The following is a 27,812-nucleotide window of genomic DNA, read 5'->3' as shown; positions in this document are numbered from 1 at the left end:
TCTTGCTATGCAGGGAAAGTTTGTATTTGAAACAGTAGAAAATCTAGGGCTTACATTTGAGAATTTGGTGAGAAATCTATTTTAGAAAGATAAGGGAGAATATAATCTGTGCCAGATGTGGAGATGAAAGGTAAGGTGTGGTTCCAAGAACTGTCATAAAAATGCAAATCAGAACCACAATGAGCTACCATCTTACAGCTGTTAGAATGGCTGTCATCAACAGGACAAATAATAACAAGTATTTGAGAGGTCGTGGGGAAAAAAAACCCTCATACACTCCTGGTGGGAATGTAAATTGGTACAGTTTCTATGGAAAACAGTATGGAGGTTCCTCAAAAAACTAAGAATAGAATTACCTTATGACCTAACAATCCCTCTTCTGGGTATCTACCCCAAATACTTGAAAACATTTATCTGCAAAGGTATATGCACTCTGATATTCATAGCAGCATTGTTCATAGTGGCCAAGACAAGGAAACAACCAGAGTGTCCATCGATAGATGATTGGATAAAGAAGATGTGATATGTATATACAATGGAATATTACTCAGCCATAGGAAAAGATGAGATACTACCATTTGTGACAACATGGATGAATCTTTAGATTATCATGCTAAGTGAAATAAGTCAGAAAAAGTTGAGAACCATATGATTTTACTCATATGTGAGATGTAAAACTAAAAGTAACAAACAAACATGACAAACAAATAGTGACTCATGGATGTGGATAGTGAATTAGTAGTTACCAGCGGGTTGGAGGGAAGGTTGGGGGAGGTAGATAGAGATAAAGGGGGTGAAATATTTGGTGGCAGAAGGAAATTTAACTTTGAGTGGTAAATACAATGCAATATACATATGACAATATTGAATTGTACACTTGAAACCTATTCGATTTTATTAACCAATATCACCCCCAAAATTTAATAAAAATAAAATTAAATGTGAAAAAAAAGAAGGCAGAATTTGGTGATAGCCAGGATATTATTGGAAAGAGGGAAGGTTGAATGGTTAATGAGGTTAATGAGACTGAGAGATGGCTCTTTATCCTTAGGATTTCATGAAGATTGGAATGTTTGCAGCTGAGGTACTGCATTCTCCCACCCTCACTGCTTTTAAGTACTTAAAAACAGAGGGGTTATCCTTTCCTTCAAAAAAGCTTTATTATTATTAGTTAAGTGCTCTCCTTTCACCTGATACCATAAGTTTACTGTGTGTGAAAATCCCAGGGATGGTTCAGGTGCCCTTTATGTTCAACAGAATCCCAGGATGTGCACTGGTTCTCAGGGAGCAGCACCATCTGCCTCACATGCTACATAAATAGAGTTGCTCAGATGGTTTTTATCTCTAAAATAGTGTTTGCTTTTTTTTTTTCCTTGCTGTAGGAATTATACATGTTTATTTTAGAAAGTTTGGATACTATAGAAACAAAAACAAAAAATTCAAATAATTCATAGTATTGCTTAGATATAGTTATTGTTAATATTTGGGAAGTCAAACAGAATGAATAACTTTGCTTCCTCCTTTTTTTCAGTTAATGCATGTGATTATTCAATATGTTAATATTATGTTATTGGTAACACTACATTTTTGTAGTTTAGAGTCTCTTGTGATTTTCTCTGCGAGTTTCAAGAATAGCATGGGAAATAGTGATGTTTTTTCCCAAGAAAATGTTGATTGGTGAATTTGCAATAGATGGGCAGAGGTTCACTTATGCTCTTAGGAAGATGTAGAAACCTCTATGAAATGTTTGATAAATTAGAACAGAAATATTTTTAAAGTATATCTTTAAGACAGGATGAAAAGGTGTTTTTTTTTTTTTGATCACATTCATCATATTATTTTACTCTTGAATTGAACATATTTTGCTCTATTTCTTTTTAATGTACAAAACTTAATTTTAAAGGAGCCAGCCATGTAATATAAAATAAAGTGAATGAAGTGCAGTTTTCTTGGAAATCAAATGTTTAGCCACTTGAGATAAGCCAGGAAGGTAGGGCACTTGCCCTCCTTGATTGGGTGGTGTTTGATTTCAAATTGGTGAATGCTTGTCTTCTAAGAAGCTGCAGATTTTACTTTGTTTTCATTCAATTTCCATTTTGAACTGTTTTCTAATTTATGATATATTGTAAACCTTTTTCGAGTGATCGTAAGAAATGCTTATCATCTGATTGCTGTGGCCGAATAATAAATACCTCTTATCTTTTTGTATTGCAGTTGACTCATGTGGATCAGGCAAGCTTCCAGGTTGATGTCTTTGGAACATCTTTTATTCTCGATGTCGTGCTAAACCAGTAAGTCTTTGTCCGATACACATTGAATCTACTTTCTTATCCTTCTGTAAAATTTTGTTTTCTTACTATATTTTACTTCATCTTCCTATATCAATCAAATACCACATTTAAAACTATTATATCTCTTGATATAATATCTATTATATCTATTGTAAGTTACAAAATCTGGCAAATAACAATAAATAGATATCCATTTGAAATTGAAAAGCTGCAACAAATATAAGAATCTAAAATGGAGGGCAAGACTTACTCCAGTATTTTTCATAAGAATGTATGTGACTTTAAGTTCCTATGAATTACAATAAATTGTGAAAATAATACTTTGGGTTTTGAAACATCTTTCTTAACAGCAGAAAAGAGAAAGTTACCCTTTTGCTCAATGATTCAGAAAACTGGCTACATGATGTATGATTCTTAATAATGCCATTAGATACTTTGATAATACTATATTAAAGAATACAGTATTCCTTAAACACTGTATTTAAAGAATAATCCCAGTACTCTATGAGGATTAGGGTACTGGGATTATTCTTTAAATACAGTATAATTTTGGAAATTGTCATTTGTCTACCTAGAATTTTAGGTTTGAAATAACAGAATTTTAGGTTTGGAAATGGCTTTTGATGAATCACTGGATTTAATCTCTTCCCTTTGGGTAAGTATAGTGTCTGTAAGTCTTACCGCACATCTAGTTGTTCACTTTTTTAAAAAAGCATTTGTACCCCATTTCCTATAGGCAAGTGGGAAGAGATCATGCTCTGCCATTCATGTTTCTGAGCTGAGCAGCACTGGAATATGGCTTTGCTGAAATCAGCTATGCAAGAGCTCAGTAAGAAAAATTTGAGGCCAGAAAGACAAGAAATGTAGACTTAGAGTGAGAACTAGAACCTAAGGTGTCTACATCGGGGAACTAGGTAGGTGGAAGACTATGAGTTAATAACAAAAGAATGCAAGAGGCAAGACTTAGAGCTGTGTTGTCTGGATTAGTAGCCACTAGCCTCTTGTGGCCATTTAAATTAATTCACTTAAATAAAATTTAAGATTCTGTTTTTCAGTTGCATTAGCTACATTTCTAATGCTCCATAGCCATGTGTGGGTAGTGGTTATCTTATTGGATAGCGCAGAACATTTCCAGCCTTGCAGAAAGTTCTGTTAGACAGAGTTTAGAGATTTCTTTTGGGGAACAGGCACATGTGTACTTTTAGATTACTGAGCTAGGTCTGTCAGTATTCAGGAGCAAAATTCACTTCTTTCTTTTAGATTTAGTCCATGTTCAACGGGTTAATTTAATAATTAATTTTACTAGTATTCTAATTTTAATGGAATTTATTTATAAATTTGTGATAATACCATTTTTGGTATATAAATATTTAAGTCATGTATTAGTTTATTTTTTTAGTTCTCTGTTTTATAGGGACATTTTGTAAGTAGTTCTCCCCTCTCCCCACATTTTTGTAGTTCACAAACAATTTAAATACTGAAAAGCATTGTGTTAGATGGAAATTTACTGTTTGGATGATCCAATAATAGGAGTTCTTCTCTGATTATTTCTTTAACTTAATTTCATAGGGCATGAGTAATATTGTGTTAATGTGATCTGTATCTTATATTCCTGTTTATGTAAATACCCTAAAATTTACAGGTTTAAATGACTCATTTCAGTTTTTCATCAATTCCAATATTATAAAGTTTTTAAAGACTCATTGTAGAGGAATGCATACTTCTTAGAAAAATAATGAATAAGTAAAAAATCAATCTTACATAATTCCACTATTTGGAGACTGATTGCTTTGTTTTAAATTGTAACCCTCTCTGCCCTCACTCCGCCATCCACCCTACTGCCTGTTCTCCTTTTTTTTTTTTCATTTAAAAAATAATATTCATCACCATTTAATAGATAGCTTTACTTATGTGAAATTGCCAATTTTCCAGGGCAAAAATTTGACTACAAGCATTGTCATATGGTCAACTAATACTCTATATTTTAATTATTTATTTTGTTTGTTGTCTTTTTCCTCCCTCTAAAATATAAGCTCCTTGAGGGCAGAGATTTTCTTTCCTTCACTGTTGTATCCTTAGAGAATAGATGTTAAATTCCAGGCTGGGAAGTCATATTGACTTAGAAACCAGAGGCTGGAATTAGCTGAGAAACAGAGATGACTGGATGAGGATTGAGGCTGTCAGTTGGGGAAGAGTGAACCAGCAAACAGGAAAAAGAAGATAAATGTTTAGGACTAGCTTCTAAAAACTGAGCAAATGTCTCTAGGTGTGACTTGGAAAGTCAGGTTCCTGGGTTTCTATTTCAATGACTTTCCTGTCCCTCTTTTAAATCGTTGTTCTTTGGCTAGCTAGGCCTTGGTTACTGGTTCCTGACATTTGTCAACACCTTGATTTTCAGTACTCAAACAAAGAAGGGTTCTCGATTCATGTCCATTCTGCCCAGACCACCTCACTTCCTTGGGAGAAATCTGAGCCCCAAAACGTTCTATTCCTGAAGGAGAAACACATATGACCCTACTTATCAGAGCATAAACTTAAAATATTAGGGGTGAAACAGAATTTCTTTGAAGATCCTGGCAAGAACTTTTATTGGGCATTTTTTTCTTATTGCAATGGAAAATCGAAATTACAAGAAGTACAAAGGATGAAATAATAGCATAAATGGAGATAACTGGACTGAGAAATATGAGTGCCTTTTTTTTTTTTTTTGCCTGGCATCTATATTAAACAAATGTGTCAGGTAGTTGATTTCTTTATGCTATAAGAGCTATGAAGATTTTTATTTATTTACTTTTTAAATTTTAAATTTTTATTTTTTATGCCTACAGCACCTGGTCTTCCTAGGTGGTCTCCTATCCAATTACTAACCAGGCTCAACCCTGAGAGCCATGAAAATTTGATACAATATTTTTTTCTTATTTTTATGGGGAATATTTTTATTTCATGATTTTAGTTTATATATCATCTGTGGTTGTGTTGGTTAAGAAATAGGAAGGTGAAAAATTAAATATGTTCTTTGAAAGCTCTTTTTCTTATGAAGCAATCTAGGGCTATGGAACAGGTAGAGTTTTTTGTTTTGTTTTAAACTGGAGGCAAATTAAATCTCTGTGTAGCTGGATTACAATAATATAGATTTTTAGATTGGAAATTTCACTCTTTAGGACAGATATAATAATAAAACTGAACATATGGCCTGGCTTGGTCAAACTAATCCTGAGGCCACGTTGGACCTTTCTAGAGGTCAGCGACTTGTATTATATTTTATTGTGAAATGTTCCTCAGAAAGAAAAAGGCTTAATAAAGACATTTCGCTATATTACTTGAGCAGTTCAAGCCAAGTCTTTTCCTCTAATCCATCTCCTATTCTTTAAGAAGTGGATAATTAAATTGCTGAAAGTAACACATAAATACTAAAATATTTCCTTCCAATACTCCTTGATCCTTTTACAACAGGTGACCTGACAAAAACAAACCACTCACAATGTGGACACACACACACACACATACACACATATAGGCAAATACTCTATATGGACTGTGATTGGTTGGTTTTAGAATGTGAAACATATAATTAGGAAGAAAAAAACATCTTTTATAACCTCGTTTTTGGGAAGGGATTTCTTGGTACAGCTCACAGATTTTGGATGATTCTACTCCTAATTTTTTACTGTATTTTATAGATTCTCTCTTCTTATTTCAAGAACAATAAAAATAGTTTCTTTTATTTATGATCCCTATTTCACAGTGAGCAGTGGGGATGACAGCTAGGGACTCAAACACGAAGCTGCCAGCAAATGGGGTTGCTCATGCAGAAATGAGAGGTGTTGTGTAGGTGGGGAGTAGTTTGGGAGTAGTAGGAGCAAGGTCAGACGAGAAAGTTAGGTCTGAAAGAGACTCATTAACCTAATGCTCTATTTACAGTGTGATAAGTAGAATGTTTATAGTATGGATAAAAATAAGTGATGAGGATAAGATTATAATTAAATGATGTTATGTGATGACAGTGAATAGCATCTCTCACTGTTAATAAATCTATAACTATATATCTTGCTGTTCAACTAAATTAATATGGTTAATATTTGTTAATATGTACACTTAATACAAAATTATTGTGTAGAAGACAAATCTGTATTAAACAGCCCTTATCAATATATGTTCACATATATTAATATAATGTATATGCATATACACACATTTGTATATGTACACAGTATATGTGAATATAGACACATTCATATGCACACACACCTGTATACATTTCTTAAGCCTCTAGTAAGTGCTAAGAGATTTTTTTTAGGCCATGAGGATTTAGTAGAAGCAGAAATAAGCACTCTACTCTTAGAGTGCCTACATTCTAGTCAGAAAGACAACATGTTCATAAAGTAATTTCAGGCACTGATAAATCTATAACTATAGTGCCATTAATTGCAAGTGTCTGGTATGACTGTGAGGATGTTATTTGAGCAATGGTTGTCAGGGACAACTCTGAAGAGATGACTTTTGAACTGAAGGGGCCCCCAGGCATAGACCACAGTGCATCAAGGCCCTGAGGCAGGAACAAGTTTAGCATGTTTGAGAGACAGGAAGATGTTTTAGGAGGTAGGAACAGGGTGAGTCAAGAGAGTTGTTAAATGAAGTTGGAAAGGTAGCAAGACCTCAGTCATGGAGGGCCTCATAGGCCACAGGAGAGACTGGATGATGGTCTGAGCAGAGGTTGCTGATTTTTCCCACATCATATCCTTTATTTATCATATTTAGTTACTATGTATTTTAATGTCTTTTTAAAGCAATCTCTTTTGAAGATCTATTCATTAATTATTGGGCCTAGTACCACTGTAGAATTTATTATAGCTTTATAAGTGTTTTAATATATAGCATGGAAAAGTCTCCCATTATTAGTTTTCTTTTGAGAAATTTCTTAGATATTTTTGCCTTTTTTAATATGGAAATTTAGACTAATTTTGTTCCCTTTTTTTTAGAATTTTAAGTGGACTGTCACTAAACTTATATTTTAATTTGGGAAAAGTACACATTTTTACAGAACTGAGCTTTTCCATCCAATATCATTGTGTATTTTTTTAAAAATGTAAGCATCTTTTTATGTCTCTCAGTAAAAATTACTTTGGTTTTTATAGGTCCTACATATTTTATAGAGAACATTTTTTGTTGCTAGTGTGGATATTTTTCCATATTTTATAATTTAGTTATTGACGTTATATAAGAAAGTAATTGATTTGTGTTATACCTTAGTTTTCTTAATATTGCTAGTAGATTTTCAGTGTTTCTTCTGGGTTTTCTACTTATACAATAATGTGACTGGAAAATCAGTAGAGTTTTTTTTCATTCCAAAATGATACTTCTTATTACTATTAACCACCTTAATGCTTTTTCTAGAAGTTTCTGAACTCTATTATTTGGTGATAGTAGCATTTTTGTCTTAGTTTTTTTGGTAATAGAAATATTTCTAGTATTCATTGTTAAGTAGAATGTTGATCTATTGATTTTTGAGTGCTAGTCTTAAGTATGGTAAAGTAGTATCCCATATATCATTTAAGTTTTTTTAAAAAAGAATAGGTATTAGAGTTTATTGAATGCCTTTCTAGTCAATTCAAGTGAACCTATGCTTTTTATTTGACCTATTATGATTTATTATAATAATGTTTTTCATTATTAAAAACTATTCTTGACTGTGGAGGATAAACTCTGCTTTGTCATGTTGCATAATTCATTGTTGTAACCTATGTGCTGCTGCTGGCTTCCCTAATTATGACTGTAGAATGGAATCACACCTCCTGTTTTTATCTAAATTAGTAAGGCACAAGCCCCCTGCTGGCCTCCTGCTATAAATTACCACCATCTCCAGGTGTTTCCCTCACCTGTTTCTGAGATTTGTTCTCTAGTCATTTATCTTGCCACTGTATTCCTGTCTCTGATAGATCCCCTGCCCTGACCCTCATGACAGCTGTTTTGCTAGGCACAGTTGCTCTCCTATAGTGAAGGTTGCTAACTTCTGCCAGGAGTGGTCACTCGAAGAACCCATAAGCCCAAACCATCGACAGGCCTTTTGTGGAGGGTTGGTGCCACCATTGAGAGAACACAGACATACCTTCTGCTCAGAGCCAGGCAGAGGAAAAGGCAAGTCCTTTGTTTTTCTGGTCCATAGCACTTTACATTCTGCCTCAAGGAGAAAAGCAGTGGGGACATCTTAGAAAGTGAATTTGGATCCCTACTCTCAGAGTTATGATCTGATTCCACTCCCATGGCTTGATGGTACCTTCCCCAAAGTATGGCTTATTCAGCTTTAAACAATATCCCATGTGGAATGTCTGCAGCCCAGAATACCAAATATGTTTTCTTGTTGCAGTCTTTCCTCCTGCCTGAGGTGAGGGATAGATCAGGGTTGCACAGCCTTCCTGTTTTAGCTCTGGCTTCTAATTTCTTCTGATCCAGTGCTTAGACAAGGACAGACAAATAGTTTTCAGAAATGGGCAGGCTGACAGATAACAAACATGTAGTGGCACAGCTCTGCAGTTAATACCTTGTAGTGGGTATAATTGCTTTTCTCTACTGGTTTAAATTTTCTCAAGAGTTCAGAGAACTCCAAGGGCTTAGTAGGAGGAATCTGCCTCCCCAAAAGAAAAGAGTTGTCCAATTGCAAATTCTAGTTTCCATTTTAGAATGCTGCAACTGATTTTTGGGCAGTTTCTAGCTTTAACTTTTAAAATCTAGTTTCTTTAAGTACCCCATTACTAATAAAATAAAAATGCTTTTATATTATTAGAATTTTTGCATCAGCAATCATAAATGAGATCAGTATTAGTCTTTTTTTTTGGTTATGAATGACAAAGCTGTATAAAAAAAATTTTTTACTTACAAAAAAGTCCCTGAAACATTTTCTTATGTAGTATAGGAGTCATATATGTATTTAATCTTATCTTTATTCTGATAAGTATGCAAAGTTTTTAAGAGATAAGTCTTTGATAAATAATATTTTTGTTGGGTATCGATGTATTCATTTACTTGTTTTTAAGCTAATTTTGGGGAAAAGTATTTTACCAAAGAACTATCCACATCATAAGCATTTTAGCTTTATCAGTATACATTTGCGTGTGCTTTTTAGAAAATAATTTCTAAGATTTCTTCTGTACCTATTGTTATATACTTTTTCTTAATGCTTTTATTTGTGCTTATCACATATAATCTTGATTATAACACACAGACTTTTAGGAACATATTTATTGCATAAAAGTAAACATGTAATTAAATTTGTTGAGGTATTTTTACATGTCATAAATTTCACCCATTTCAAATGTACAATTCAGTGATTTCTAGTAACTTTATTGAGTTACTAAATCAGTTTTAAATCAGTTTTACATCACCACATGTCAGTTTTAAAACTTAATTTCTCCAGAAAGATCCCTCATTCCTATTTAACCTTAATTTTCATTTCTATCTCCAGCCCCAGGTCATCACGAATCTACTTTCTGTCTCTATAAATTTGCCTTTTCTAGACATTTTATACAAAGGGAATTTTACAGTATGTATTCTTAAATCTGACAAGTTTTTAAAAAAATTTATTTATTTTAATTAGTTTCAGGTATACAATACATTGGTTAGACATCTATATAGTTCATAAAACAATCCCCTCAATTGCTCCCCTGACCCTCCACCTAGCCAACATTTTAATGCTAACTGCATTCCCTAAGCCATGCTACTAATTTATACTTCTTCCAAAAGCTACTAATTTGTACTTCTTTAACCCTTCACCCAATTCTCCCAGCCCCTCAAACCCTCACCCCTTTGTCCATCACCAAATTGTCTACTATATTTGTGAGTCTGTTTTTGATTAGTTTGTTCTTTTTATTCCTTAGATTCTGCATATAAGTGAAATCATATAGTGTTTATCTTTCCTGTCTGACTTAAAAACCTTCTAGCAATATCTTTTTCCATCCCCTTCCTTTTCATATGTAGAGGTGTTGTTTTCTTATCCTTTCAGCCACTCTATCTTTTGGTTGGAGCACTTAATTCTTTTCCATTTGAGGTATTTGTTGCTAGGAATATAGTTATTACCATGCTTTATTCCTGTTTTTGTTACATGGTTTTTCTTCTTAAAGAAGTCCTTCCAGCATCTCCTGTAATCTGGCTTGGTGGTGATAAATTCTTTTAACTTATTTTCGTCAGGAAGCTCTTTATCTGTCTTTCAACTCTAAATGATAGCTTTACTGGATAAATTATTCTTGGTTGTAGATTCTGGATCTTCATCCTGTCAAACAATTTTCGCCAAGCCCTTCTGTCCTGCATAGTTTCTTTTGAGAAATCAGCTGCCAGTCTTATGGGTGTTCCCTTATAAGTAATTCTTTCTTTTTCTCTTGCTGCTTCTAATATTCTTTCTTTGTATTTAAACTTTGACATTTTAATTATGATGTGTCTTGGTGTGGGCCTCTTTGGATCCCTGATTTTTGGAATTGCCTGTGCTTCCTGGGATTTTATGTCTATTTCCTTCACCAGGTTAGGGAAGTTTTCCATCATTATTTCTTCAAATAGATGTTCAACATCTTGATTTTCTTCAGTTACGCCATAGGACAAGGATATTTGGAGCCTTAATAGTGTCCCATATGCTCAAATTATTTCTATTATAGTCTTGGCTTTTTTTTTTCTTGCCATTCCTATTGTGTGTCCTTGGCTTCTCCATCCTCTATATTGGTGATTCGATCCTCTTCTTTATCCACTCTGTTTATTCCATCTAATATACTCTTCATCTCATTTCTGACTGGTTCTCTTTTACAATTTCCATTTCCATTTTTATGTTTTTTATCTCTTTGTTGAAGTTCTCATTGAATTCATCTACACTTCCCCTGAGTTCACCAAGCATCTTTATAAACAGAGTTTTGAACTCTGCATCTGTTAGATTGCTTGATTCCATTATTCCTGGATCTCTATTCTATTCTCTCATATGGTTTCTGCTTCTTTGTCTTCTCATTTTGGCTGCCTTTCTGCATCTGTTTCTATGTACTAAGCAAAGCTCCTAAGTTTTTCAGTCTTCTTAGTGTAGATTTGTGAAGTAAGTGTCCAGTGGCACAGTCCTGAGAGGAATTCAGTTGCAGGACAAATTTAGTCCAAGCCTCTGTCCCTCCGGGGCCACCTGTTAAGATTCAGCAAGCAATCCATAGATGCTGTGCTTACAGTTACCTCAAAAGGCCACACCAGAAACTGAGGCCAGCTGCCACCAGTGTGAGTCTAGGTGCTGCTCAGCAAGGAACATCTGACTCACTGAAGATATACTGGATGTGGTTTAGGTGGGGCTGCTAGTTGGGGGAGGAGGAGTTTTAGGGACTCCTCTGGTTGAGCGACCTCTGTTATCTAGTTTGACTAGGTCTAGGCTCTGGCGGTGCTGTGTCCGTGCACTGGGAGGGTGGAGGGCTCAACAAGGAACAGTGGATACCACAGGCACTTCTGTACTGTATGAGTCTTGCCTTGGCCCTCATTCTGACAACGTCTCCTATAAGTCCCTGGTGCTGCCTACACGAACCAGCACTAGTACAGAGTGAGCAGGTCCGTCACCTCGAAAATCCACTTGCAGATGCCGCCCCTTTAAGAGGCTTCTGCCACTGCCACCACCGTAGCCTCTGTCTCACTCAGCCATTAGAGACCGGGCAGCCTCGCGTCCTCGCTCCGTCCTATCCTGCTGTTACAGGGTGATTTCTTGGATTTCTCCGTAGTTGTACATTTTGTTCTTCTAGGTCCCAGGCAATTTTCCTTGCTGTTTGCTCCTTGTTTCTGTCACAACTTTGATTTGGTTGCCATAGGGATGAACAGAGTCTCTATTATCTATGCCATTTTTTCCCGCTATATCTGACTACTCTTATTTGGCATGTTTTTGATGTTCACTTATAATGTAGCACGTGTCACTAGTTCATTTCTTTTTATTTATGAGTATTATTTCATTGTATGGATATACTGCATTGTGTCTATCCATTCACCTGATGATGAGCTTTTAGGTTGTTTCCAGTTTGGGGCAATTGTAAATTTCTCTAAGGTTGATACCTAGAAGTGGAAACATTAGGTCTTATGGTAGTTTTATTTTTAACTGTTTTGAATGCTAAACTGTTTTTTGAAATGGTCCAATAACAACTGTTTTTCTATAAGTTCTATTTAATAGGAGAAATGGTGTCAATTATAAATAGTTGCTAAGTTTTCAAGTTTGCAGTTCCATGTCCATTGCAAGTCTGGAAAGAGTTCCATACTTCTCATGGTTATGATCTATATTCTGTGATTCATAATAGAACTCTATTTTTGAAATAGTTGTTGAACTTTTGATACTTTTTAAGGGGTAGGATTCTGGTGGAATACCCTATGGAACTTTATGTAGACCTCATCTTTCTTCTACTAACTGAAGCATATTTCATTTCCTCTTGTCTGTTCTAAGTTGAAAAGTTGTTGTTTTAAACTGATAATCCTAAAACCAGACTTTGTAACTTCCTCTCATAGGCAGAGGGTCTCCTGGGCTCAGCCCTGGATGGCCTTAATTTTTACTGGTGCAGCCATTTGGCTGGAAAGCCTACAACAAAGGGGGACTGGAATGGAAGGCACTGGAGGGGCCACTGGCTATGTCTGGCAAGGAACCAGAAAGGGATCCAAGGTAGAGGCCAGTTCTAAAGCTAAAATGAAACCGTCTTAGAAGGGGCATCTGGAAGGAATCCTAGAGGCAACAGGACCCAAAGGGCTGGAGCCTTTTATAGGGTTCAGAAGGCAAGACACATGGGTGGGGAGGAAGCTGTGCAAGGCTCAAGTCAGCCGTTTTATAAAGATAGGTCAGAGCTGAGCAGAGTGGAGCCAGGTCTCTATATACCTTCTTATTACTAGTTTATTTATATCACTATGTTATATTATCATATTACTAGTTTAGCTTTCCACTTTCCAATTTATTTTTAAAAGTACAGCCTTAGCGCAGACAACTTTTCTTTCACTTGATTGTTTAATATGACCTTGAAATGTTTTTAGCATTACTTGCTCTTTTTATAGGGGAATCTAGAGATTTCGGCAAACTTATAAGCATATTTTTTAAATTGTAAATAAATTGATAACAATTATTCAATATAGTCAAGACTATGATTCTTAGTTTTTCAAGGAAAATACCACATAAATACTATTTTTATAGTTAAAATAATTACTGTATATTTTTGTATTACAGATTTACTAGAAGAATTAAAGATGTAATTTGCTAGATACAGTAAATCCTATTAATGGGCAACAATGAAACTTATAATAAATGTTTTTACATAATTGCATAAAAACTCTTGAGTTTTTACAGTGATTAGGAAGGACATTGAAGATTAAATTATCAGGACTCACTGCTGTTTTCTTCCAGGTGCCAAATCATTGCACTCTTCTAAATTATCTAGTGGTGTAGCCCAATCCCAGGGAACTTTGACAGGTATAGCAAATTGGGTTCCCTAGACATATTTAATATAATTTAAGTTTATGATATGGCTGTTAAAATACTTTTACCTTTGCAAGGTAAAAGACTCAATTTGAGTAATTGGGTACTTGTTCTATAATAGCACTATGTATTTTACATTAAAGAATATGTTTTAGAATGAGGTATAAGGTATGTGCTTATTCCAGGTGCCATCTGCATAGAGCTAGCTTGTTGCTTTCAGTCTCTGAAATATTTTTCTCACATATACAAAAAAATTTATCAATCCATTATTGTGCACTGTGAATATATGTGTATTTTTCAGGCTTCATCTATTGGCCTGTCTTCTCAGCCGGTGAAATCTAATGTGGCAGATTGTACTGTACACTGTTGTTCCATGAGTGTTAATTATACCCATTCTCAGGCAGGGAACGTGGCCACAATATTAGCAGATGATTCTTTATTTTGTTTAAATTTGAATGGTTTTGACCCATAATGGTGCAGACGTGATGGTGCTAGATATACTACTAAGAAACAAAGAAAGATTCACAGCCTAGTTATTAAAACGAAAGTTTTATAGAGGCTCAAGCTCTTTCTGGAAACTGATAGAGAATAATGATCAGCTTGAACTGCTGTGGTCCCAGAAGTATACGGTAAGAATCCATAGGCAGCAAAGAATGGATGGCATCATGGTTTGATGGTAGGAAAGGATGATAAATATTGTTGCAGCATGTTGATTGGTCACAGTTGTACGAATCATAGCTGGGAGGGATTATGCCAGGTGCCTGTTATAAAGCTGTGGGATTTGATGAGAAAGGCACTGTGATGCACCTCTGTGAGGACTATGTTGGAGTAACCTCATGGGAGACGCATTCAGTTAGTGCACTCCCATTTGCTAGAACACATCTCTGGTTCTCAGGGATAAAAATCGTTGGGCTAAAATGTTAGAAACGTCTTATAGTAGGATACATATTAGGTTAATGCTTTATGGCAAGGTATTTGCATATTAATTGAATATTTTAATACAAGTCATATTGACATTTTATTTTACAAAAACCTTATGATGACTTACTGAAATAATTAGCTCACTTTTAACTTCAATTATAACTAATTTAGAGATACTGGATAGGTGAGGCTGCCTTGCTCTTTTCTCTTCTGCTGCTACTCAGAAGGTCAAGTATCCTTTTCAGCAGTGGTAGAAGCAGCAGATGGGCCTCTACATTTCACAAGCACACACGTCCCTCCTCAGTAGACATGATAAAGAAGCTCAGTTATAGACAACTTCCCTTTAGTCTTAGCTTAGAGAATTTAGCTTCCCTAGTACATAGTGTATTCTTTTAACTCATTTCCTATTTGTCCCAAGAATACTCACTGGCAGTACTTGCGGCTACAGCATTTACCCCGATAACTCATGGATGACAGTCCTAACCTTATCCCCAAAGTGTACTGTACATCTCCCATGCTTTTCAGAGAATTACTTCAAAACCAGACTGATGCATTTGGGACAGCTCGTTTGAACAGAAAACATATGCCAAATGATCTGGAAAAAAAAAAAAAAAAGGTTTGCAAAGGGGACAACTGTAGCCAAATTCTGTGGTAAACTTATGGCACTGAAATGGTGTGACAAGAAGGTGACAATGTTGTCAACATTCCACAATGAGGCTGTGATTGATGTAGACAACAGATGGAAAGAAAACTAAGAAGCCATGTGTCATTGTGGATTATAACCAGAACATGGGAGCAGTGGACTCAGCTGATCAGATACTCACTTCTTATCCAGCTGAGCACAAAAGGCACAAGTTTTGGTATAAGAAATTTTTTCTCCACCTTCCAAACATCACAGTGCTGAACTCGTACATCCTATTCAAGAAGGACAATCCTGAGTACACAGTCAGCCATTTAAACTTCAGACTGACGTTGATTGAAAGAATGCTGGAAAAGCATTGCAAGCCAGGGCAGCAACATCTTCGAGGTTGTCCTTGCTCTGATGATGTCTGAGACATCTGTCTGGAAGATATTTCCACAAGAGCATACCATCAACATCAGGGAACAGAATCCAGTTGGTCACTGCAAAGTTTGCTGCTTGCACAACAAGGATGGCAAGAAGATCCAGAGAGAAACAAGATATTTTTGTGCGGACTGTGATGTTCACTTTGTATTGTTTTGTGCTTTGAAATTTATTACATGAAAAAAAATTATTAAATTCTAATCATCATATACATTTCTGTTACGTTAGGATTAGAGACAAGTTCTGTTTAGAAATAACTCCAAGAACAGTTTTTATGTTTTATTTTCACATTGAAAACCAGATTTGCTTCAGCCTCAAAGATCATGTTTATGTAAAATTAAATTAACACTGGCAGTGAGCTGCACTTTTTTCTAAATGAGAAATGGGTTAAAAGAGAAACTACAGTTACAGAAACAAAAATGGAAGATTTTCTCTAAAACTTTAGTTTATTGTATTTTTTCTGCTAATATTCCAAGGGAAGAAGAATTAGCAAATGAATAATTAATCCTGCTGTTTGCTTATGCTTTATTTTCAGAGGCAACAGTTAAAAACTGTCAAGTTTTATACCTTAATCAGATATGTTTCCACATGAAGTTTTAAGTTTGGTTCTTTAAGGTTAAGTATAAGATATAGGATATCTCAATGAATTTATGACAAACCATCAGGCTTTCATTTATGAATGGGTCCTTAAATCAGAACATCCCTTAGATAAAAATCAAGTTATGACAAGTTTCCATGTATATTAATTAAGTAGAAACAGATGGAAAATTTAGATAACTAATTCTTAATCCTGACTTATTTTTGCCAGATGATTGGTTAACCCATTGCCTGTTTGCCCCGAGGATCCTTGCTGGTGGTGCTTGTTGCAGCGTTTACCCCAAGATAACTCATGGTTACAGCCAAAGTTGGCCATGAAATATCTTGCTTTTGTTATTATTTTCTCAACATTCTAGTATATTGATAGTCTTTGGAAACAAAGGACATCATTCTTTGTACGCATTCCGTTTTTAGTAGTGGTATTTCCATTTACAAAATATAGTAATTCTCACTTGCTGAAAATGTCAAATCCTAGAAAACGTACCATTCCTACACGTGATGTTAAATTAACGCTGGCAGCGAGCTGCACTTTTTTTTTTTAAACAGGAAAAGAGTTAAAACAAAAAGGAAAGAAAAGAAGGAAAGTTGACATAAAGAATTTAAATTTAACTAAAGTAGCATCTCTTGTATTTCGAGAGGGCCAATGTGGACTGGACATAATCCTTTATACATTCTATATTTATGACATTATATAGTAATAATTCTTCATAATGTTTGGCCTGGAGTACTTAAGATCCTGAAATCTCTTCAGAAACAAAAAATTAGACTATTTTGTGTATAAATGGATTTAAATACGGTCTTATTCCCCTTAATATGCTATCACCTGGTTAATAGAAAGCTACATTTATTTTTCTTTGCTACTATTATTATTATATAATTTTTAAAAATGAACTCTATATTCCAATTCAGTGCATTAGTGCAGTTGTCACTTTGGTGTGTGACTTGAAGCTTGAAGGTATCAGAAGAAAATTTGTTTTATACTGCTTGCTCATTTGTTCATTTATTTATTCATTTACTCATATATCTATCCATATAGCATTTATAGAGCACTCACCACGTACTGGACACTGGCATATTTGGGGACAGAGATATGAAAAGACAAGGATGCTATCCTCAGAACATGACAGCCTAGTCTGGGTAGAGATGCAAACAGTGATAGACAGTATGTGAAAGGGTATAACACAGGTATGGACAACAACACTGGGAGTGTGTTGGAACCTTATTGAACAGAAGGATATTGTTTGCTGAAGATATTGATACTTTGTCTGCAGACTCCAACCCTTGTTTACCAGTTTTACGTTTTTACATTAGGACTGATTGAAACTCTTATTTATTTATTTTAAGTGCCTCTAAAATATTGAAATATAACATATACAGAATAGTCCAAATAACATATAAGAACAATTAAAAATATTATAAAGAGAATGTCAGTATAACCACTACCCAGGTATAGACATTATCAGCATTTCCGTAGTACACTTCCTCCCTCCCTACCACTGGATACAACCAACCTGCCTTTTGTAATAATCATTCCAGTGACATTCTTTACATTTTTTAAAATCACTTTTACAGTTTTATCACTTTTGTATACATCCCTAAATACAAAAATATCTCTCTCTTTTAAAAAATTTGAACATAAGATGAACTTGTGGATTTTTATTTATATAGTATTTACATTCAATCACAGTCATGATTCTTTGTGTTGTTCAAATTGTCCTAAAGTTGGCTAGTAGCAACCCTTTCATTTTGGTTCCTGTGTTCTTTTGACATGACCCATTAATTTTTAAGTGCTGTTTTGCTTTCTGGAACAACAAGAAAGCCTTCTTGCCTTCTGGGACGACAAGTTCACTTTTTACTTTAGAACTGATTTCTGTTTTTTGTATGGTGACTAGTTTATTGACTAATCTCTTTCTTCATTTTGCTATTTAAACTGTATATCATTATCTTATTACATAAAAAAGTCAAAGACTGACAGCTATCACTTATTTTTGATCAAATATTGAACCAACACAGGAATCAATGACAAAAGCATTCCAATTAGTTATCTTTTGGGAGGATGGCCTTACACATAATAATTAAATTAAATGAAATAGAGGATCTCAGGTATAGCTTCTTTCAGAATGTTATGGTAGTTAACCATAAGTGGGGGTTGAAATGATAATCAGGATTTTAAGGAAACATTAGAGTTCTAAGGGAATAGGTTCTTAATATACCCAAGGTTGAAGCAGTCAGTGCAAAAGGTTTATTTCCCTACTCACTAATGAAATTCTTAATGTCTTTTTCACTTCCAACCCAAAGAGATTTGATTAGAGATTAGTAAACCCTGATCAGATTCAACTCAAGATCAGAGAACTCATCTTGTTACTATGTGGAGGAAACAGATACCCATCCAGCATCTATAGCGCCAGATGATCAAAGCTGATTCTAGTGGTGTCAACCCAGGGAGAGAATGAATAATCTTGTCCAGTAAAAGGCTTCTGATAAAACTTCACAAAAAATTGATATTTTTTTCTGAATTTTAAGCTGCATAAGATTTTGCTAGGGCAGGGGTCACCTAAAGCAGAGATAAGAGACAGAACAATGATATGGTAATGTGAAAGTGCCTCTGGGCTGAGTTGAATGCTGTTCAGGGAATTGGGACCAGCTGGGAGACTAAGCTACTTTGTTAGGTTGGGGCCTATCAAGTAGGTTTAAGTGTGTGGATTGCCATACTAACAAATATGGACTTAATCTGATTAGTAATGGATGACTGTCAAAGTTTTTAAGTGATTGATTCTTAAAACTCAATCTATTTTCAGAAAGATAATAAGAGAAGAGAGGAGGCATCTGAAAAATGCAAAGGGAAGGGCTTGCAGAAATGACTGACTCAGCCAGATTATAGATTAACCACATTTTATAGATCTCTAAATGGCCTTCTAGAAAGACCCGTGGTCTGGAAATTCCTTCCCCCTTTGCAGTCCCCACCCGAGACTCCCCCTCCCCATCCTGAGACATGAGGTGCACATAGAACCTCAGACAGAGGAATCACTCACCCCTTGCATGGACACTGCAGGGGTATATAAGCTGTAAGAAATCTAACCAAGGGGAGCTCGTGCTTGGTGCTGTTTAAAGCTTCATTTGCTCTGTTGGGCAATAATTTCTCCTTCCCCTAACAAAGTTGTCTTTGAGTCCAAATTCCTCTGTCGGGTGTTGCTTCCTGCAACAATAACTGATAGTAGTATGGGAATTTGATCATGAAAACAAAAACCTGGTATGTTTTGAGCTACTTAGTAAGAAGCTTTCTTTTATTAGTGGTTTTGATTCTCAGAATTATTCCTGAATTCCATAGGTAGTATTACTCTTTAGGTCTACCATAGGTGGTGATTTTACTTATTAATTTTATGAAATTGATTTCCTTAAGCACATTTTGTTAATGAATTAGGATGATTTGGGCTAAAAGTGATAGAAGTGTCTGATTCAAAGAGTCTTACCTAGTAGGAGATTCTTTTCTTATATAACAATAAATCCAGAGGTTGGGCAGCCCTAGGTGTGACCCCAGCTCTTTTGCTTTGTGTCTATAAGAGACAAAAAGACCACTTCCTTTTCTCTCTCACTATAGAGAACCAGGAAACTTTTTTACTGAAACTTCCAAAGTCTCGTTGGCCAGAATCGATTCAAACCTCTTGCTAAACCAATCCTTGACAAAAGGGAAGGTCTCTGTGATTAATTGGTACTAATCAGAACCTCCCTGGAAATGGGGTGAGTTCATCCTTCACCCCTCCTCATCACATGGAAGAAGGGAAGATCTCTAACGCATTCGGAGTTTTGTTAGCTTGTAGAAAAGGGGTTAGATATTAGAGAGATAGCTAAGAGGGTCTGCCAAAGAGAACTTTGGTTAAAGGTGACCTTCAAAGAATAGATGATAGTGCTATTGTAGTACTGCAGCTGAATTCATTCCACAGATTTGCTAAAAGCTTCAAGTCACACACCCAAGTCACATACCCTCTGACCTTCTAAATGTACACCTTTTATACTGGATCCAAGATGGCCTCCTTTTATCAAAAATAATGAGTCAAGTGACAGTAAAACCTGGGAATTCTTATTAAATTTTATTAATTGGCTTTTATAATCTCACGTGTATGTTGTTATTATTCTTATTCACCGAAAACCTGTAATAAATTGCTTTAAAATATTCTTTTAGAGTAACTTTTGCTGTTAAGTAGCTGAATAATCAGATTAGAAGTATTGAATGTCAGGTTGCCCAAGAATAGCTTCAGGCATGATGTGAAATTTAGCTCTCTGACTCTGGACTCCACTTGAGTCTATAGCTTCTTTTGGCAGGAAAGTCACTATGCTTCAGACCTTTCTAGGCCTTGCTTTACCTTTCCATTACCTTACCCATCACTGCATTCTGTCCTTCCTCCTCCTGGGTGGTCACCTAACTCCTCTTGGTCCTGTTAATCACCTTTCTCTGATAAATTATTCCATGATGATGTGTTGGCTGGTTCTAGTCCCCTTCTTAGTCCATGTCTTTGAGTTTTTAGAGGTGTTCCTGCCTCTTTAGGGTAACTCAAAGAACTGACTCTAAAAAGTAGTATTTCATTTTAAGATAGAGAAGGCTTTTGAGCATTGTGATGTCTCTTAAATTTCACTGCACAAAAAGCATGATATGCACAGAACTAGATTTGAGCCCATGAACCCAGATTTATACTGGGCTACACTGAGAGATTCCAAATACCAAGCAGTAATCTTTTAGAGAAAGAAAAATAAAAATCAAACCATCTTAATAATGAAAACTTCTAAGTTTTCTGATACAAATAACATATGAAAAAAACCTTTTTACAAAAATTATTTTAGTAGTTTTTAGTGATTGAAGTCAGTTCCACAGTGAAAATGGTTGATTGTCAGCCAGACTTTGTCTGTGTAGATGAGGTATCCTGCTGTTACTCGAGTAATCCTTTTCCCCCATTACTTTCTGTCTCTCTGGATCTGATTTTCCTCTGGATTTAATTCATATATCTTCTTTAAAAAAATTTTATTCTCACTCTGGTCTCACTCTGATTCCTCTTTTAAAGCTTGTGCCTAAGATTGTAACTGACAACAAAGCTTAATAGAAATCACAGAAAATCCCAGTTCTTACTTTGCTATGTACCTTGCATTTAAAGTGCACAATCACACAAACCTCCTAATTAAAATTTATTATGTGAGTAGAGATTCTTCAAAGCCCAAGTGCTGAAATGGCTTTGAAACAGTCCTCTGGCAGTGTTTTTTTTTTTTTTTTTAAAGACCATTTAGTTAACTAGTAACACATGGCTATGGATATGAATTCCAGAGAATTTGAGAGAAATAACAGATGTGGAGTAATTCCTCCCTTTGCAAAAATGATCGTGGGAATCACAGTGCCTTGATGGAGAGGCTTAGGGTTTTCCCTCATGTATACCGTCGATTGCTACTGGGTAATGTATAGAAGGGCTCTCCTTTTCATGTCCAAAGGGGCTTTTCTCACAGGCCATTAACGAGCCTGCAAACCCACCCTCCCAAGGACATATTACCTTTTGTGATAGGTTAATCTCAGTCATGCAAAGTCAGTTTCTATATTAAGGTCTTCCTCATTAACGGTTTTCCTAGCCTAGTTGTCTCAACTCTGACTGCATACTACAATTAACTGGGCAGTTTTTAAAACAACCAATGCCTGAGTCCTGTCCCAGAACAACTAATGCAGTGGTTTCCCAGCGTGGCCCCTGGACCAACAGCCTCCACCTCATCTGAGAACTCGTCTGAAACGAACATTCAAGATCCTCACCCAGACCTACTGAATTAGAACTTCTGATGGGGTGGAACTCAGGAGACTGTTTTACCAAGCTCTCTGGGTGATTTTGATGTATGTAGTTTGAAAATCACTTATCTATTGTTTTTTCCCTCTAAATCCACTTCCTGCCATCACTGTCTTTTCATGATCTTGATATGGTCCAGACCTTAGGCCTGTACCTATATGCCACCCATCCTCTTACATATATTCCAAGAGGAACACTTTTTAAGGTTTAGTAATTAAAAACTGTTCTTACTCATATTGTAATAAAGATAATGTTTTCTGAATAAATTCCCTTGAAAAATATGACTAGTTTTTTTTTTGTTTGTTTGTTTGTTTGTTTTTCCTAAATATACTTGGCTGTTACAAATTAGGTTGAAAAAGCTTTCCTACTGGGCCCTGTGTGTCTCGTTCTGACCTAAGTGTTGTATTCTTGAGCTGAAAAATTCTGAATCAACCAGTCAGCCAGTCACTGTGAGTTTATTTTGCATTAATAGGAGACATAGCCATGACATCAGGTTGTTTGGTGTCAAATAACAAACTTGTCCTATAACAGCACATTAAACTATTTAATAGTCTTTATCCCAGTTAGTATAAATATCATTTAGTACAGATATATCAATATGTTCGATTATAGGTAGTTGTCCTTGATCCTGCTAGGAGCATTATGTTATACATGGTATATGGATTTTAGACCTAACAGTAGTCATGATTTTCCAGAAGTTTGAAATATAATAGGAGAGAAAAGGCAGCACAACAGGAAACCATGAGTAACAGATTGTGCTGGTTGGTTGGCTAATGGACTGTGCTTCCCTAAGAAGATATTTATTATTGGTACTTGAGGGATCAATGCAAAAGACTGTAGAGAAAAAATATTTAGCCTATACATTCGTTGTGCTGGTTGTAGGTGTTTGATTAAATGGTACCTGTGCCAACAGAGAGGCGCCGACCCAAGTGGTTACCAGCATACACTTTGTAGCTAGACTGCCTGGGTTTAGAATCTGTGCCAGTTGCTGGCTGTGTGACCTTGGGCAAGTCAGTTAACTGCTCAGGCTTGGATTTCTCTACCTGTAAAACAGGGATGGGAACAATTCTATTCCCATGGGGTGGTCAGCAGATTGAATGGGTTAGTGTATGTGAAGCACCCAGAACAGTGTGTGGAATATAGAGGTGCTCAGTAAGTGTTTAGCTATTATTAGCTAACATTGGCACTTTGCTTTAAAGAGTTGCTATGAGGTCAGCTGTCTTAAAGGGACTGACTAAAACAGAGTTAGGAACTGAGATTACTATTGGAGTTTTTTAAAGCTTATGTAACAAGGTTTTAGTGAAAGTTTTAAGGTCTTATTAATATTTATTAACTTGATAAACTCATTGAACATATTTAAATAACAGAAGTAAATAGTTCTGAATCCCTGCTGTGAAATTCTGAAGGCCCCAAAGCTCTGATAACAGAGGTTTTGTAAATTTGCAGCAACTCATTTGTCATTAAAAACCTCAATTGAACATATATATGCATATTTATATTTCCCTCCCACCCCCCATTTATACTTGTTGGAATCACATATATATTAGTTTTGTATTGTTGCCATAACGAATTACCCTAAATTTAGTGGTTTAAAAGAACATAAATTTGTTATTTCACAGCTTCCATGTGTTGGAAGTCCAGCACAGCTGGATCCTGTGCTTACAGTCTTACAGACTCCAGTCAAGGTGTCGTCTGGGCCGTGCTCCTTCCTAGAGGCGCTCCTGAAGAAGAATCAATTTCCAAGCATTTGTAGGTTGCTGGCAAAATTCAGCTCCTTGAATTTTGTAAGACTGAGGTCCCTACTTCCTTGCTGGCTGTTGGCCGTGAACACTTCTTCTAGAGGCTGCCCACATTCCTTGGCTAGTGGCCCCTTCCTCCATCTTTAATAGCAGCAGTGGCCAGTCAAGTCCCTCTCAGGCTTTGAATTTCTCTGACCTCCCCTTCTGCCGCATCTTTTCTCTGCCTTCCCCTTCTGCATTTAAGGGCTGCTTTGATTACATTTGGGTCCACCAGATAATCTAGGATAATTTTCCTATTTTAAAGTCAGTTTATTAGTAATCTTAATTCCATCTTCAGAGTCTCTTCATGCACTACCTAGATTGGTATTTGATTCGCTAACCTGAGAATGGGAATCATAGGGGACATCTTAAAATTTGTGCCTATAACAATGCATTAAACTAATAGTCTTTATCCCAGTTAGTATGAAAATCATTTAGTACAGATATATTAATATCTGTATTAGTTGCCCTTGATCCTGCTGGAGCATTATGTAATACGTGGTATATGCACATTGTTACTTTTCTAAAATTAAAACAAATTTCTCAACTCCAAACATATCTGGCCTCAAGGGTTGTTAAAGGGATTGTGGATGTGTTATAAAAAGTTACTGGTGAAAGATATTTTTAAAAGCATTTATATTTATATATACTTATATTTATAAATCCTGTGAAATGGTAAATGTGTAACACTCACTACTTGAGAGAAGGGATATTAATATGTTCTCCAGATTCATACTTAGAGAACTAAAAGAGACTTTCGAGAGATAGATTCATTATTTTAAAGGTTCAGAAGGAGGCATCAATATTACAGATAAGAAGGGAAAGAATGAAAGATGACATTTATCAAACACTATACTACTCACTTTACACACAGTCACACAACACATGTGTGTTTCTGTTTGTGTATGTAATTTAATTCTTATGGCCTATATAGATTGTTATTTTTCCATTTTACACTTGCTGGAATCCAGAATTGGGGAGAATGAGTAACTTGCTCAGGGTCATGTGGCTGGTCATTGTGGAGCTGGAATTTGAAGCTGGTTCTGACTTCAAAGTCCGCTTTCTCCATTCATCAAAGAAGCATCTATTTGGAAGCTCTCAATTTTGAAACTCTCAAAATTACAAAGTTTACCAATTTAGCAGTTGTTATTATGTTGGAAGTAATAATATATTTTTCCAATACTGGAATTTTTTTTTACCTTCAATGTTGTGAAATAATCCCTTATTATTCTTTAGATATCCAGTTTGTTATTCCTTCAATATAAAATATTCATTTTTGAAAGGTAAACAGCTCCCCTGCTGATTTCTGTTTAAATTCCTCATCGCTGTTTTGGTTTCTGTTTTCTCTATGTAGTAAAGTGTTGACAGAAAGCAACTGTACAGAGAGATAAAAATATGCATCAACTAGAACAAGAAATCACAGTGTAGTTTTCAAGAGAAGTATTTTAACTAAGACTCGAGAAACGCAGCTGTAATAAGTGTCTGAATAGGAATTGTTTCCAAATTGTTACTAAAGAAGTCTTACTGTTTTTCATTTTATGATTGTCACAGTGGATAAAAAAACTGGAATAGGCATGCGTATTCAGAATTGTGCATTGTTTTGAAAAATAAATGTGAAATGAGGACTAAAGATTTTACTAATATCTTTATTCCATTCCTGTTATTTTGTTTTTATAGCCACAAAAAAATATTTTAGTTTAGCATGTTTTATTATAATCAGATTTTTAAAATCTTGGCTTCTAGAGGATAACTTTATGATTCAACAAAATAAATTTCATCTTACATAATGTGGATTCCTTGACAAAAATAACTTTACAAATGATGCTTCGAGATAGATAACTATCCTGAATATGATTATTTGAATGTTTGTCCCTTTATACTAAACCTTAGGAAAATTCACATTTCTTTCAGTAGAAATAAATAAGTTTAATTAACTGTGATATATTGGGAAGTTAAAAGTAGAATGACTGGGAAAAGAAGAGTAGATTTTTATCCTGGTATTGAGGAAAGTTGCTCTCTATCTCCTTTGTTTGATGTTTATCATTTGTTTATGTGTTATAGACAGTATTCCAAGTCAGGCACTAAGGTTATATCATCTTAGAATTGCTTCTATAATTTTGGCTCAGAAGAATTGAGATTGGTTAGATTTTATGTGATATCATCCAAAGAAGGCACTTTATGCTCTGGTATCTGTTTATCATTCAGCCAGAAGGTAACCCATATGCAGAAAAATAATATATAAGCTTTTGGCTAAGACAGCATTAAAGATAGTGGAAATTCAAAGACTAGATATTTAGGAATAAATAATTTTCTCATGCTTAGAGATCTAGTATATCACTGTCTCTTTAGATTGGGGACCACTGAGGCTCTCTGGTTTTCTGATATTATAGGCTTGTGTTTATATGTGGGAGTCTGCTGCTCACTCCAAAACCACAGGAAACAGGGTGGAAGGAGATAGCATTTTGAGCTTTAATATTAGAATTGATGTGTGGCACAGTACTATGTGCTGCCACTTAATAATTTTGCATTATCAAGGCTAAGCTTACAGTATAGAAGACAGTGATCATTTCTCCATTGTTCCCCATGGTGCCTAATGATGTCTATAATTCACTTAACTACGAACAGGTGAGTCTTATAGAATCTCGCACTTGGGTGAAGAAATAACAAGGTGAGACAAGCTGGAACAAGCACATTGGAAGTTTCTATAATGTTTGTAGAAAAGTAAAAATTATGAGAGAACAGGGATTCAGAAGATTCAGGTTTGAGTTGTAGCTCTGTAACTTATTAGTTATGTAACCTTGGCCACGCTGTCTAATCTCTCTTTCTGGAAGTCTGTTTCCTTTACTTTAAAATGGTGAGTGTCCCTGCTTTGCTTGACCTGGAAGAGTTGTGAAAAGCTGACATAAACTTCGCAGTATAGTCAAATATATTGTGTATCAATTGGCAATCTTTATCAAATGACACAAATTTAACTCAGATATGCAAAAGAAAAAGAGATTTATTGACTCATGACTGAATCCAGGGGCAGGTCTAGTTTTCGGTCTGAAGACTCTGTTGCTCTTCACTCTTAGCTCTGCTCCTCTATCTGTGGTTTCTAACTCAATATGTACTCTGGCCACAAAACCTGATGTGCCTCAAGCTCAGCCTGATGGGGAGGACTGCCTTCCTCTGTTTCAGTAAGTTTCATTGGCTTCTACTAGCATTGACTGAGTCACATGCCCATCCCTGAACCAGGTGTCATCACCAGGACATATGATATGGCCCTTGCCTGAGGCCAGTCTGGACCTATGCCTGTTGCTGGGTATGGAATCGAGCCCTCCTAAACCACATAAGCTGACTGTGGGGAGGGATTATACCCCAAAGAACTTGTAGGGCACACTTTTACCAAAGTCTGAATTCTGTGAAGAGACTATTTAATGGCTTAAAAGAAAAGTTAAGAGATAGTTAGTTGGGCATTTATAAAAACCAAGAAATCCAAATTTGAAAGGGAAATTTTATTTAATAAACAAGACAGGAAATAGACCAGAAATGTACTGAGGACAGATAAATACAATGATCTGGGTGGGGCAGAATTCTCTTCTTTATGCAATTTGGAAGAGAATCATCATATCCAGTGATACTAACCTCCACCTGTTAGATGACCATTTTACGAGACTGTTTTCACTTTCTTATTGATCCTAACCCAAGAAACAACTCATTTTTAAGGAGCTTAAGCTCAGTACAAAGGAATAGATTTAGGACAACTTCATCCTTGGCTAAAATAAGAGGAGGATGGAATTTATGAAGCCTTGGAATCTTTAGTTAAAACTAGCAATTCTTGGTCAGAAATGTACACATATTGCCAAAAAAAAAGGGCACACACATGTGAAATTGCTTCTAATTTTCATTGCCTAAGCGGGGTCAGAAAGA

The 27,812-nt window shown here is 35.5% G+C and overlaps 1 protein-coding gene across 9 annotated transcripts in view; it reads left to right on the top strand.

Moving 5' to 3' along the window:
* The window catches only part of ADAM22 (ADAM metallopeptidase domain 22), a 204,510-nt gene that overhangs the window by 29,668 nt on the left and 147,030 nt on the right, over nt 1-27,812 (top strand). For all 9 annotated transcript variants that reach the window (XM_025042194.1, XM_025042195.1, XM_025042191.1 and 6 more), the window contains exon 3: nt 2,215-2,291. In XM_025042194.1, the coding sequence (XP_024897962.1) occupies nt 2,215-2,291 (77 nt within the window). The remainder of the gene's footprint in view (nt 1-2,214; nt 2,292-27,812) is intronic.

The sequence above is a fragment of the Pteropus alecto genome, unplaced genomic scaffold (genome assembly GCF_000325575.1).
Source record: "Pteropus alecto unplaced genomic scaffold, ASM32557v1 scaffold69, whole genome shotgun sequence".
Classification (NCBI taxonomy): domain Eukaryota; kingdom Metazoa; phylum Chordata; class Mammalia; order Chiroptera; family Pteropodidae; genus Pteropus; species Pteropus alecto.
This window is presented reverse-complemented; position numbering and strand designations above follow the sequence as displayed.